Below are 14,918 nucleotides of genomic sequence, written 5' to 3'. Positions count from 1 at the left end.
GGTTCTTAACAAACGGGTGAACGTCGTGGGATGGAGCATGGGGATAGCAGCCGATGGACATATAATCTCCATCAATTTTAGCAAGATTAACTCTAATGACACACTAGAAGGAATACTTGTGGGACTGCTCAATGGAATCAAAGCTGCGGATAATCTTGGAATCCAAGCAAATATGGTTTGGAGTAACTTGGAGTTACTAGCACAACTCCTACCTAAACCAACAACAACATTTTGGCATTTGTCTGTAATAGACAAATTATTAAATGTAGCTAACAGAACATTAGCAATTAGCTTTGATGTTTTCCCATCCCCTGAGCTCCAACAATGCTTCACAAATATGGCTTTTTTGGTAACGGATGTAGGCTATGAAGATATGAACCTACAATCCTACTTATGTAATTGCTTCTAAATTAATGTTAACCTTTTTATTCGTATAAAAGAAAACGCTTCGGTACAAGCAGAATATGAGGAAGGGGATCGGATAATTTTCATACACACTTACCACAACAATTCTTCTGAGAGAAATATTTTGATGCCTTCATTCTCTTATACAGTAATGTAAAATCCCCAAGGGTAACAAATGAAAATAAAGAAAAACAAAATAACTTTATCGACTGCCAGAAGTCTTCATGAACACAGTTTCACATCGATGGTCATTGATCTTTCTGAAGCATATGACACAAGACAGTCTGCAAAAGTATCACCCTCTCTTAAGGTATGATTAAAACTATACAGAAAAAAGATGTGATTAAACAGATCTCTGTAATTTACCAAAAAAAAAAAAAAAAACAGATCTCTGCAAAGAGAAGAATAAGATCCTGTAAGGAAAACCTGAGCCGCGCTAAGCTTGTTAATTGCACTCGCCGTTGAATTATATCACATTGAGATTGTCTCCTTCATTGATTACCTTTGAGAAGTGAGGACGATCAGAAGCCCAACGTAGAGCTGCTGCACCGTTAAAAGTCTTCAAAAACTAGTGGGTTAAGATTTACAGAGCTTTAAGCAGAAGATCATTTTCCCTTCGTGATCTCTGGTGATGCCACCGACGCCCGAGGCTATCAAATTCACTTATATGAGAACCATCAGCGTTCATCTTTATCCGTCCCTGTTGGGGAGAGCATTTGATCAAATCAAAAAGAGAGCCAAGCACTAGCATCGATAAGCCATCTAGGCTGTACCAGATGTTGTTTTTATATGCTAACATTCCCTATTGCGCTAGAAGCCATCAACCAACTCTTAGCAGGCTCAAAAGCAACTAGTTTCTCTCTCTATCATCATCAAACTGATTATTTTTAACTACAGGCACCAGTATATGAACACAGAACACACAGGATTAGTTACAAATTCTTTTGCAATTTTTTTTTTGGGTGGGGGTGGGTGAAGAAGTCTAAGGGAGCCAAAAGAAGATTTTGTTAAAAGAGAAAATCAACTCTAGCTATATACAGTCAGCTAATCATGAAGCCTCAAACTGGTATCCTGAAGGTTGTCTGTTATTCATCATCCTCAGCAAAATATTTTTCCTCAGCATCAAGATTAGCCTCCCTCATCCAGTGATCGTCTAGTGTCTCATCATCATCTATTTTAGAATAGTCTAAATGTTGAGAGTCTTCCCCTGACAAAAACTTCTGTTGCATTATGTGGATGAATTGCTCCATCTGATCTTGCATTTCTGCAGCAGATACAGGTGATTCCTCAAGTGGCTCCTTGACAGTTTGCTGCACAGCATTGGATGCCTGTCATTCCACAGAAAGACTACAATTACCAGACAATATAATGATCAAATATCAATCCCCAGATTCAAGAACAATGCTGCTGGAATCGTAATGTAGCATGAGCAGAGCATGTCTAACAATACCAAACCCCTTCCACCACAAAACACTAGCACCCCCCCCCCCCCAAACACCTCCCTTTTTTAATCCCCAAGGGGGGGGGGGAGGGAAGAAAAACAAATACAAAAGTTCTAACAATCATTGCAAATAGATGCCTTAAGGAGTTAAAGAGTATTGCTCAGGATCAAAGGTTGGGTTCTTCTAGGTGATGAATCTTGATGAGTGATTCCTCAGGTTTAGACGAGGAATGAAAGACTCTACTACTGCAGTGGGCCCATTGAGCCCTACAAGAAGTGCGACAGGTGCAGTACCTGGTAATACACAAGGAGATTCTTGTAAATGGTTCCATTTGACAGTCAGGCATCTTGTTTTGCTCGCCGGCCACTCGAGCTCCACGTTTCAAGTTAATAGTGCAAATGCAAAGGATGAAAGAAAGGCTAAAACATTTGCATACTTGCATTGCATTCTTAAATACATACAAGAGTGTAGACTTCAATAGGTCCCGTAAAAAGGCCAAAATTAAGTCGGAAGACGCTTGGCGCAAAAGCCCCAAACCAAACTAGGTAAAGGAGGGGTGAAATAACATCAACTGGTCTGAACAGTCCAGGAACCAGTTTGCTGATCTGATCAACTAGGCAAATGTTCACTGTTTCCCATAGGCTCCACTGGTTTGTAAACTGGTCCAACTGGTGGGTCCTAACTGGCTATGATGTAGTCCTAGATTGATAGGTGATCAACTAGGAGCCAAACAAAAAACATAATTCCCAGTATCTTTGATAAAACAAAAAAAACACAAAATCTCGCCAAAGAATAAGAGCAGACAGCAAAAAGCTTTAACTTAATAAAAAAAAGTCATGTCCTACACCAAAAAGGAAAGACTTAACCCAATCCTCGACATATTAGTTAACTGGAATTGACTAGCAAACTGAAATAGACTCAAGATAAACTCCTAATATAACCCCGCTGAACACTTAATAAAGGAAATATTACCCAAGCAAAAAATGGAGTATCCTTGATATAGTTAACAAAGCAACGACCATGGTGTTGGAAAGGGTTCAGAAAAGAAAGACGAAGACCTATAACAACTAAAAATTGAACCACTGGTTCAGATCAGCAAAATCGGTTCAATTTAAAATACATGAAAGAACTCCCTATAAAATTTAATTATCCAAATCTTAGGTCCATAAAGGTGGCCTATTACATAAAAAACCATGGGAAGGCCCACATGTATAGAACCCAACCCTATGACTTGTTTTACGAAAACAAGCCTATGTGGGTGATGAATCTACATTGCGGCATCAGACTGGATATTTTGGTATCAAGCTGGTTCCCCAACAGCTAAGTTTTCAATCTCTCTTTTCAACTGGCCTCAGTGGTTCAAGAACAGGCGAACCAGTAGGATTTTTAATGACTTTTGGGGCTTTAACTTTTAACTGCTCTCTTTTGGCTATAAACAAGTCATTTAACGATTAAAAATATATCGCTTTTGCATCATTGAGAATCTTTGGGAGGCCACTTGTTTCATCATTATAGTAATTTGACTTGAGAGGCATCACCATGTCAATTCCATTTCAAGGAAATTCAACACACTGAAAAGGCTAGCATCAAAGCAGATTCAAGTGCGCCCTACATGTCAACTACTTAACCCCAGAAGTTCAATTCGCCTGATCATCCTTGAAGATAGATCTCTATTTTGAATCACATTCTAGTTTCACATAAAAATCTGGTATCCTACGGTTTGACTAATGTAGATGCTAGTTGAAGAACCATCTCCAGTAAGGGGGGAGGGGGATTCTCACAGGATCAATAATGTAACCCAGGGTTTTGGGTTGGATCTTCAGGATCTTCTTAGGTTGGAACCAGTACAAAACTAGGGTTTGGGGTGTTTCAGCTAGTGTTTTTAGGGCAAGTTTAGGGTTTCGGTTAGGGTTGGAAGAGGGCTCAGTCCTACTTGTTCTGTAATGGCAGAATTATGCCTTGTCTTATTCTATCTATCAGAGTAGGAACTGATGAAAGAACTGAACAATTCAAAATTTCTGCAACTTCTCAAGGTTGAAGATGAAGTGAGGAATTTTTTAAGTCACTGAAAGAAAACAGACTTGCAGAAAATAAGGTTAGGACTTGACTCTAGGCCTCCAGCAATTCTAAGGGAAGGGAAAGGGGTGACAAAGGGACTGGGAATCAAGGCTCCCTAAAGGGGTTGGGATTAGGCCACCTTGGGAGGGAAGAAGGGGAAGGGAGCTTGCAGGTGCTAGGGGGAAAAGGAGGAAAGGGATTCTACGGCTTGTGGGAGGTAGAGGGGCTGCTGGTTTGGTGCGGCAGTAGGGATGGGGAATGGGAATCGTTGCGCAGGAGAGGGAAGGGGTGGGGGAAGGCCAGTACTTGTATGCTGAGAAGGTTTGCTGGAATTGTTGCTTAAGTACTTGAAGAAAAAGAGAGAACAGAAAAAATAGCTCAAAACCAGCCGCAGGTTATACCCCTAGGGCTCCCACTACTCTCCCAGTCAATTCTTCAATCAATTTTCATTCAAAACTCAAGCTGAAAATTACAATGCAAGAAGAGACCATAGCCTAAAATAAAAGACTTTGACTGAGGTTGGGAATCTTTAATAGATGAGGATCCCAACACTAGACTACCACGCTCAAAAAAAATCCAATTACCACAAGACCACAACCCTTAGATTGGAATCTTGTTAGGACACTTGACTAAACAACTTCCAAGTGAAAAGAAACTCTAAAAGATAAGATCCTCTCAAGATAAGGAATCTTATCCACAATTAACTAACTAAATACAACTTTAAAAGGACCATAACTATCAAGATGCTGACTCAAACTGAAAAATAAAAGTAGGTCCCAGAAATTGGATTGAGGGGATTCAGCCAAGACCCATATTGAGCCCCAAAAGGAGGCTTGAAAAATGACCAAAATACCCCAGGAGTATTCGGCCAGCTTTAATTGCCTTTTTGGGTCTGGTTTTTGGGCCCAACCCTGGTTACAACAGCTAATCTGGAAGACAACCAGGTTATAATCATGTCATGTAGAAGCATGAGGATAGAAGGGTTGCAAGGTAGGGAAGATGAGGGGTTACCTAACCACAGTTCGGCTTCAGCTCTGTGTAAAGGTTCTCCGAAATCGAATTCAAATTCAATACAAATCCACCGTAGCCAACTTTATCCTCAACTAATCTTATCTCCAACTGATCAAGAAGAGCGTGAATTATGGTTAAATTGTCAACAAGTCGCAAAGTTCTGATTGTATTCAAGTTGTAATTCAAATTCAAATGTTCAAGTTGTAGTTATAATAATATAAATACCTCTTCCACTCACGATTTGGAGTGTGGAAGAATTCTCTCTCAATCGAGTTCTCTCTCAATCAAACTTTAACTCTCTGTAAGAAGGGAGGTTAAGACGATGTTGATGAGAGAACGAAGTAAAAATTAAGAGAAAAAAGACAAACAGAAAATAAAATACAGCTTCAACTGCTAGCGACCCCACTAAAGCCTACCTTAGAAGTCCACCTAGGTCCACCAAAAGATATCCACTTTTGGATTTATTCTTGAGTTCCTAATGTAACCCAGGGTTTACAGTTAGATTTCAGGATCTTCTAAGGTAGAACCAGCTCACAATTAAGGGCTTTAGGTGTTTCGGCCAATGGTTCTAGAGGCCAATAATGCTGCTGGGATTGTTATTTCAGATCTGAAATTGTATAGGATTCCAGATTCCAAATTTCAGATTTCAAGCACAAATCCTAGGTGAATTAGGCTTTGGCTAGGGTTAGGGTTTGGGGTGGGGGGGGGGGGGTTTCCTGCTGTTCAGATCTGGTAATATCTCTGTTACTGTAGTTTAGGGACTGTTTAGAGGGGGTAGGGGCTGAGGTATGAAGGTTAGAGAATTTTCTTAAGTTCAAAATTCTGCAACTTCTCAAGGAAGAAGATGAAGTGCAGAAAATTTTCAACACTCAACAAAAAAGGCAGTGTTTGGACTAACAGAGGTTAGCTCTTGGTTCAGCAGGCTTGGGCAATCCTAAAGAGGGTATCATGTGGTGTTTTGGGGCTAGAATAAGGGAGTCCCAGTTGGGGTGGGATCTGAAAACATGGGAAGAAGGAGACGGGGATTGACTTATAGGGTTTGGGAAAAAGGGCTGGAGATGCTTGAAGGGGTTGGGCATGCCTTGGACTTACTTGTGAGTGGGTGCTTTGCTGGAATTCTGCTGACGTAAGCCTGAAGATGCTTGATTACTTGAATTAATGCTACTGGAATGCTTTGAAGAAGATGATATTACCGCTAGAACTTCTAAACTTCAGATTTACTCTGCAGCCCAAGCCGTAATGGTTTCCTTCCCCACAGCCCAAGCCTTTGTTTAACTCAAATCAACTAACCTACTTCACTCAGAATTAAAAGGCTATTATAGCCTGAATACAAGACTCTTTGACTCGACTTAGGATTCCTCAAGTGGTAAGCATCCCACTGTTGACTAACTATTGAACTTGGACTCATAACTAATAGGGGATTGGACTCAAGGTGGTCTCCTTCATAGTTTAGGATACTACCACCTTAGATGGACTCTTACTTAAATTAAACTCTTGATAATTTAAACAAACAAGGACCAACTAAAATAGAACTAATTTAAGATAAGGTTCCTTAAATTAAGGAATCCGATCCTAACAACTCTAGAGCAGACTGCAACTCTTAAACTACTGATTCAATAGAAAAACAAAGATAGATCCCTAACCCTTGGATCAAAGAGATTCTATCAAGACCCATATTCAGCCCAAAAGAGGGCTTGAAAAATGACCAAAATACCCCTAGGGTATTCCGCCAGCCTCAAATGCCTTGTTGGGTTTGATTTTTGGGCCCAATTTTTGGGGAGCCCAACCTAGGATACATCAGTTCCACAAATGGAATTCTCGACAAGGGCTGTTTTTTGAGCAAATTACATGCACCCTTGTATTTGGAACCTTTAACATGCAACCCGCCCATTGTTGACTTTTACATGCAACTCCCCTAAACTATTCTGTGGTGGCCCTGTTTGTTAAATTTTAACTGTTGGTTGAAGCCAAACATTCCTAAATGGCCACACCCTTCATTGGTGTAATTTAACCCTTTCACCCCTACATGCTAAAATTCAAAGCCCTCACCTTCCATCATTGCTACCAAGTCTCTCATCTCACCTTGCTCTTCTGCCATGAACCTGCAAGGGATGAGCTCAACTCTCCAAACAGATGGTTTTAGTTTAGAAGGCCCCACCCACCATTAAAACCCCAGGATTAAATTCCCCTCACCACGAGTGGTCCAACCTGAGTTCTGACAGAGAAGACTCTCCGTTGAATAGAGAATAGAAACTGGGTTCCATTGCAGGCATCAAAAAGCTGGGGGAAACTGTACTTCCAGAAAAACGGGTTCCAAAGAGTGGATTTCACAGTCGCAGCAGAAGCAGAGTTTTGCAGCATCAGCTCTACAGCACAAAAATGTCATCAACTCAATGCAGAAATCACAGAGATTTCGGTTCTGCCATGGCCCATTCAACTCCAATTGTGTCCAATCTTCCTCCGCTGCAAGTACTACCACTCAAGCTTCCTCAATCCTCTTCTTCTCCACACCGTGTGGGTATACCATTTTAGAATTCTCATCTCTTGAGTAGCTCTTGTTTCATTTCCCAAATTGAAATTCACTCCAGAGAATTCATAGAGACTATATGGTCTAAGTGCACATTTGGACAGTAACCCACCAACTCACAAACTGAATGGCAAATGATGACATGGGCTTTCTAGAATTACTCCATCGTACATTTTCAGGGTTTTCCAGATCTGTAGTCTTCTTGGGAGAGGATAGAAACATTAACTTGGTATGAACGGCAAAAGCTTTTCTCTATTGATAGAGCATCAATCATGTATATGGATTGATAACATAATAAAGAATGACTAAAACCAATTATACCAAGACCCTATTCTATTATACAAAGAAATTTTGGTCTGTTTCTTGGATGTGTTATCATTAGCTGTGTGTACAAAGTGCTATATTTTGTGTGACTTGCTAGATTCACAGGTTTGCTAGCATTTCTATGAGTGCTGGGTTTGCAGATAATTTGGGAGTGAGCCTCGCACTCTCTCCCAGGCCTCTCAGCCACTCAGTCCCACTCTCTCTCAGTTCTCACCCTCGCTACATCTGATGTAGCCTTGAATGAGAGCTTCAAATAACGGCCAATGCTGCCCGTAAACTGAAAAAACAGAACCAGGCAAGGAAAATTCGAACCTTCAAAGTAGGGACCACCAAGGCTTATTTAGGGCTTTGCAGGGTTGCAATGGGGAAGTGGCTTTCGGAATGGCAACTGTAGAGGTTACTAAAGGACTGCCGTCAATTTAGGATTCAACAGAGAACTCCTAAAAAAATTAGGAGTTATCTTGAGCCAATATAAGAATCCTAAGTCAAAGGGGCTAGCAGAATTATTAGCAGAAATTTGAATCAAACGGATGGAGGCCAATAGGGGCTGTGTTCCTGAAAAAAAAAGAAGGGGGGCTCAACTGATCAAATATGGACCAATCTGCAGTTGCAGTTTCTTAGCCTGAACAGATTTATGACTTTTGGGGGCTGTATTGGCATATGAATTTAACCAGAATTTTAAACATTAAGGGGGATGGGCACGATGACTTTCAGCCACTTTTAGAAGGGAAAATAGGCCTTCAAAAAACACAAAACTAAGGGAAAAAAAGTTGCAGGATTGATGGTGGATTTGACTTTCATCTCAGAAAATAAAAAATAAAAACAGAAAGGGGAAGAAGATCTTCAAGACCTTAAGTAGTTAACTGCCTAGGCAAACCTCCAAGGTTTCCTGCTTCGTTAATTATGCAGGACACTGCCAAGCAGTGTGGATGGGCCAGAGCATGTGAAAATGAAGCCAACTCCATCTTGTTTGAACTCTCCCAGAAAGAAAATAGCCAGCAACTTCAACAGCTCATAAATAACAAATTCTATTAATTTTCACTCTCCAACTATTACGTCCACAACTGGGCACTTCAAATAAAGAAGTACAATATAAAAAGAGTCAAATCCTTGTGGAAATTGAACTCCTAATATGACTCAACAACTTCTAACTAATTAACAACTCTTATTAGAAGACTTAACCAGCCTGAATCATGGGTTGTGTTGCATATCTTAAAAAACTGAATCATTATTAAATAAAAATAAAGCTGACTGGTATCTAGAAGGACAACCATAACATTGACTCAAAGTTGAAAGTAATTACATGATTACCACTGAGAATACTACTAATAAAAAATAATATGTGGATTTTCGTACTAAACTCATGTACCCATTTTTTAGGTGCTAGGTAAGCTAACAAATGAAGGCTCAACCCATTCATGTATTAGTTTAGGTGGTTTTCTGAGGGAAGGATCTTTTTTAGTATTGGAACTGTCAACTGCATCAACATCTCAAGCGCATACCTTGGGCTCAAAACCAAACTCAATTTCATCAAATGATTTGTTATGTGCCTAATGGGGCTCAATCTAGTAAACTAATATGAGATGGATTGAAAGGTTTTGGAGTACTAGTCAAACACTGAAACACGTAACAATTGGTATAAAGAGAGGCATCATGTCACAAATTGTAGGTTTAGGAATTCATCAATGTGTACTGTTTTCTGTTGTGGTTTTAGGAATCAATTGTGGTCTTATCAGCTGAAGCAACTTGGAGGGTTTAAAAGCCATGAGATTTCGTTGCCTACAATTGATCTTCATGACAAGACTGAATTTTAGGCGGATGGATTGTTATGTGAAAGGAAGGAATAATAGAACGGAGTAGTTAGGGGCACGTTTATTGGGAGTTCCAATTATTGTTTTAAGTTGGTTAAGTAGTTAGAGAGAGTAAGAAAAAGAGAAAAGATCGGGAAGGGACTAGCTCAATAAGTCAGGAGCAGTTATCCAAACTTCCATCCTAAATTATAGGTAAAAAAAATATAATGAAGCAAGAAATGACACTTGGATTAACTTAGGTTCCTAAAATTTATCTGCAGAGAAAAAGGGCATTATGCTTCCTCAATAAGGCCAAAGACACCCTGTGATGTGAAAAGGGTTGACCCCCCTTGGCCGGAACCCTAAAGTGAGCCCCTCTAGGGCTGGCCAAACCCTCTAGGAGGGATAATTTGGTCACTTCAGCCCTAATTTAGTTGCTGGTTTATTTTTCAGAATTTTATTCTTATATTTGTTAAAGAGTTTCAGTTAGTTAGGAAATCTAGTTTAAGTCGAGTAAGTCCTTGAGTCTTTAGTTCCTTTTAAATCCAGCATATGTCAATTTGAGTTTTAAAATAGGGTTTAGCATGTGTCAATTAGAGTTTTGAGTTACTTACAATTTTATTTCAGCATGTGTCAATTAGGGTCCATTAGATCTCTTATATTTTATTTCAACTGTTGTGATTAATGTGGTGGGATCCTAATCTATAAAGGAATCCTACTTAACAGTCAGGATCCTAATCTATAAATAGCCTATTCTTTCTTTGTATTGATGAAGTCTGAATTAACACAAAATTGTTCAAGAATTGTGGCCAAGGAAGGTGTGGCAGTGTCCTATTTGGGTAGGACCTTGCAGTTGTTTAATTCTCTCAATTCACTCTCTCTTTTCCACGACTCAGAAAACAATCCAGCAGCATAACAGCAGCTTCCCTCCCCCAATTCAGGTATGGCCAGCCCCTCTCCCAACCTCGTGCAAGCCCCCCTCTCACTTCCCCTGTTCAGCGCAACCCTAACAGCCCCTCCCCTTAGCTGCCGCACCCAGGCAGCAGCCTCCCTAGGATGCCACAACACCCCCACCCCTTCCCCTACCCTCCCCTCCCCTCCCCCACGATACAATCCCCCCATCCTAACTCTCTCGGTCCCTCTCTCTGTCTCTTCTTCCTTGCAGCAGAATTAGAAAGAACAGAAAAACAGAAAACAGAAAAGAAAAAGAAAGAAAGAAGAATGAAGGAAAGAAAAACAAGAAGAAAAGGAAGATCAAGGAAGAAGTAGAAGAGATCCTTTCCCCTATCAAAATCCATCCCTTGTTAAACTCATAACTTTTACATTTAGATCCCCATTTTGATTCAACATTATTATCCTTCCCAATTCCCACCTAGATTTGACAATTACTTTGCTGGAAGATTCTGGGTGAACCCCAAATTTTAGTGAATCCCTCCTAGAAACCCTAACCCACTCATCACCCTACCTCGTTTATAAAGCCATATTCATATATTTTCCATTATGGCTTCCTTGACAAGTGCATGCAACATGGCTCACTGTATAAATCAGCCTCACTCTTATTTATAATAAACCAATTACAGCTTATGGTAGACATGTATCAATCTTTTAGGAGTATCTTAGAATAAAAGCAAACCTGACTCTCAATCAGTTAAGATGTAAAGAGTTTTGATTACATATGCAGTCTAAACAACTAGATACTTTTCCATACTAATCATTAATAAAATCCACATGCAAGAACCCAAAAAATATAAACTACCATAGATAAACTCCTAAACCAACACAGCTTTCCTTTGAAGGGATCCTCCATTCATAACCCTTTGGCCCTAAACTCAAGAGGGCCATGGGCACATTAGAATTCTTGAAAAGGCTTTTCCTATACAGCTGGACAGCATCTCCAAATATATCTGGGAACAAACTCCTAAAACCAGCAGGCTGACCATCACCTCTCGCTAAACAAAGCTAGTGAGCAGAATGTATTCAATAAGCGGAAACTCCCTCCTAGCTTGATAAGCACTCTAGGCAGAAACAATAGTTTTGAAGAGGCTGGTTTGATGGGCTTTAATACACCCAGCAGTTGGTCAAAATATAGTCCTACATTAACCCAACCAAAAGGCTTGCCTGCACCACTGATGGTAATCAAGTGCTAGAAGTTCCACTTAAGGTCATAGTGATTCTTATTTATATAGAAGTCTGTCTTTTCAAACTTCCTTCTATCTTATCCCATATTTATTTTATATTTTCTGTTCCAATTTCCCTTATAGATCCGTCTGTATTCCTATTTTTCATTCACTTTGCGCTATTTGCAACTTGGGGGTCCACAGCAACTTATAATTAGATTTCCTGAAACCTTTTTTTTTTTTGGATGAATTAGGTTTCCTGAAACCTAGGTTGCAACAAAATTTGAATCATTTTTTGGCAAGTTTAAAAACAGGGAAAACTCAGCTAGTCAGCTTCAGGTCCTGCTGTTACAGACTTACAGGTCAAAATAGATCTAAGGCTGGTCAGGCATGGCACTGACCTGGCCTAATTGACCTACAGAGCTGGCCCAGATGCAACTGGTATGTAAATGAACCCTAGAAGAAAACAAGGAAGAGGAACCCTCCTTAATGAAGTGACACGGGTCCTGTAAGACTGTTTACAATCTTCAACCTATTGGTCTGGTTATATTATGGAATAAAAAACAGAGTGAACTACAAAAATACAAAGGATAATAATCAAATATGAGTAGCAGAATCATAAAGCTCCTATTGATCAATATACTGCAGTCTATATGTATGGTTAAAATGATCATATGAGTTAAACAATAAGTATTATCCGAAAGTTAATTATGTGTGCATCCCATAAATTCTGTAACAAATTAATTTGGATGACTAAGTCCACATTGCTTGTACATTCTTACAGGTTCAGTAAAAAGAGGAAGGAAAAGAAAAATCCAAGCAAACAAGAAAACTTAGAAAGGCTGAGGCTCAATTATCCAGCAAGGAAGAATCTAAGTACAAGTTCCTAACGCAGGGAGAAGAAGGTAGAAGAACACACCACAATTCTGTAACCATTATTTTCTTTTTTCTTTTTTTTCTTCTTTTTTTTTTTTTGGGGGGGGGGGGTACAATGTAACCATTATTAACTGCCGATGTGAATGTGAAATTCCTCAGCCTTTTCATTGGTCAATTTAAAAGATGAGAATGCAGAAATTTTTATGACCACCACCCCAACCCCCAACCCCCAACCCACAGAAGAACCAAAAACAAAAAAAAAAATGGGAGGAGAAAGCTGAATGACACAGAGACAAGCAGGTTGCCTAGGCTGAGAGGATCAGGGGAAGTGTTAGTAGCCATTGCAGGCAACCACGTCAATAACATTTACTGAGAAAGGGGGATTCCAAGGGTCAATTATCCATTCTAAGATGAAGGATACTCATATTGAATGCTGAGATAGTTCTTGGAGGGAGCTTGTGCTACCATGCACAAGGTCAGGGCTCGAGAAAGTGAATTTATTATGGTAAATGGTTAAACATTGCAACATTAAAATGATTCCCGGTGGCAGAAATGACGAAGAACAGCCATTACAAACAACAGTGTGCCAGGTGCATTAGATTCCCACAACTGCAGGGTCAGGGGTGGATCATTATGCACAGAGCCTTAACCCTGCTTTCACAGAGAGGCTGCTTCCAGAGTCCAGAACAAACCAATGACCACTTTTGTAATGACGGAGCAACCTATACCGTTGGAACCCCATTGACAGATATAATCAGAACGGTCACAGTAACAGGACAAATACATTGAGTGCAAATTGAACAATGTTCAAATACGTAGCTGCTTTCATTTACTGTAATCATCCTCTTAGTTCATATCATTTCTACCATTAGTAGACGTCAGCAACAGATTGAACAATAAGATTTGACATTCACAGTGAAGCTTGTCAATTATAGAATGAAGGAAAAGTAAAATATTCAAAATTACCTTCGAACCATGCGAAGTTTCCATCTCCTTTCCCTTCCCCCTATTACCCTTTTCTTCCTCATCATCCTCGTCCTCCTCCTCTTCTTCTTCTTCTTCCTCCTCTTCTTCTTCTTCTTCCTCCTCCTGGATTTCTACATTTCTTTCATTGCCGACCCACTCCTCCTCAGGAACACCCAACCTCTGCTGCTCCCCTCTAATCTTTGAGACCAAAATAGCTTCTTCCGACCTCCGCATCAGCGTCTCCGACCACCGTTCCCCAGAACGAGCCATTCTCCTACCCATAGGATCCTGAAACTTCCCCACATACTCATGATGCAGATACGGCTCTCTCTCCCTCATCGCTTCCTCAGAGAAGTAGAGCCCGTCACTGATAAGCTTATCCAAATAGGCAAGTCTACGGTTCTTCACTCTCACTGATCGAGAACGGACCTCCTCCGTAGTGGGACTAAGTACGCTACGGAGATGCTTTAAGTGCCAATTCACTTCGTAATCGTTGTTCAACACATCAAATCTCTGAAGCTCTTCGCCGGTCAGTTTCGATCCATACCGCTCTATATCAATTCAAATGAATAGCCAAAATCATAATACTTAGGGTTTAGAAGAACAGCAAAATCGTGAGATATGAAAATCTGGTATTAATAATTACCTAAGAAGACGGCAACGTCGTTGTAGAGGAGGCTCAGTAGAATTGATTTTCGTTGCGAAGCATCGACAGCGGTTTCTTGGACTGCGCGTGGGTAATAGAGGTTCTCCAACGATGATAACCTCTCCGCTATAGCTTCCATGGCGGAGCTGCTCATAGCCCTCGTTTCCTGCATCTCTTCTGTCTTCCTGGTTCTTGCTTACGCCTCTTCTGCCCGAAAGGCTTACAATTTACTCTCGGGTTTTTATTTTGAGAAAATTACTTACACGTCTAGTATTTTGGTAAAATTACTAGTTTCTCCTTTGTACTTCGAGAAAATGCTTTTAAATCCCCTTTAATTTAAACATGCTACTTCCCGGACAGCCTCCTTTCTAGGACTAATTGATAATTCATCAAGGTGCGCTTGACAATGTTTCTAATGTTTTGACTAAAAAAAAAAAAGTTTCTAATGCGGGAAAACATTTTTTTGGTATTTTTGACTTAAACCAATATTTGAACAATTTGGAGCGTTTGATAAACATGTTTAAAAAATAACTTTTAAATATTTTCAAAATAAATACACGTTCGATAAATTTGTTCTGGATTGAATTTTATTTTGAACAAGTATTGATAATTACAAAAATAACATTATTGTATAGTTAACTACAAAGGATGACCATATACTTGAACTAAAGTAAAATTTAAATTTACAAAGAATTTTCAACACATTCAAATTTTAAAATAAAATTTTACCTAAAAAAGTGAAATTTAAATTTAATA

General features: G+C 39.7%; 1 protein-coding gene across 1 annotated transcript; it reads right to left on the bottom strand.

Annotated features, from left to right (window-relative positions):
• Positions 1-541: 541 nt before the first annotated feature.
• Positions 542-14,360, bottom strand: LOC149029174 (coiled-coil protein). The gene is made up of 3 exons (XM_089140890.1): positions 14,163-14,360; positions 13,517-14,067; positions 542-1,733 (listed from the first exon to the last, which is right to left on the bottom strand). Exons 1-3 carry the CDS (start codon positions 14,332-14,334, stop codon positions 1,491-1,493), a joined length of 966 nt encoding a protein of 321 aa, XP_088997016.1. The 5' UTR covers positions 14,335-14,360; the 3' UTR covers positions 542-1,490.
• Positions 14,361-14,918: the final 558 nt, after the last annotated feature.

Source organism: Hakea prostrata, chromosome 1 (genome assembly GCF_041222555.1).
Source record: "Hakea prostrata isolate BN-2017 chromosome 1, UWA_Hpros_2, whole genome shotgun sequence".
In the NCBI taxonomy this organism is placed as follows: domain Eukaryota; kingdom Viridiplantae; phylum Streptophyta; class Magnoliopsida; order Proteales; family Proteaceae; genus Hakea; species Hakea prostrata.
The sequence above is the reverse complement of the archived record's forward strand: the minus strand, read 5'-3'. Positions and strand labels throughout refer to the sequence as shown.

Coding starts and splice junctions, on each gene's coding strand:
- LOC149029174 (XM_089140890.1), bottom strand. CDS start 14,334: ATGCAGGAAACGAGGGCTATGAGCAGCTCCGCCATGGAAGCTATAGCG. Junction 14,068..14,162: donor CGACGTTGCCGTCTTCTTAG/GTAATTATTAAT, acceptor GAATTGATATAG/AGCGGTATGGATCGAAACTG. Junction 1,734..13,516: donor AAACTTCGCATGGTTCGAAG/GTAATTTTGAAT, acceptor GTGGAATGACAG/GCATCCAATGCTGTGCAGCA.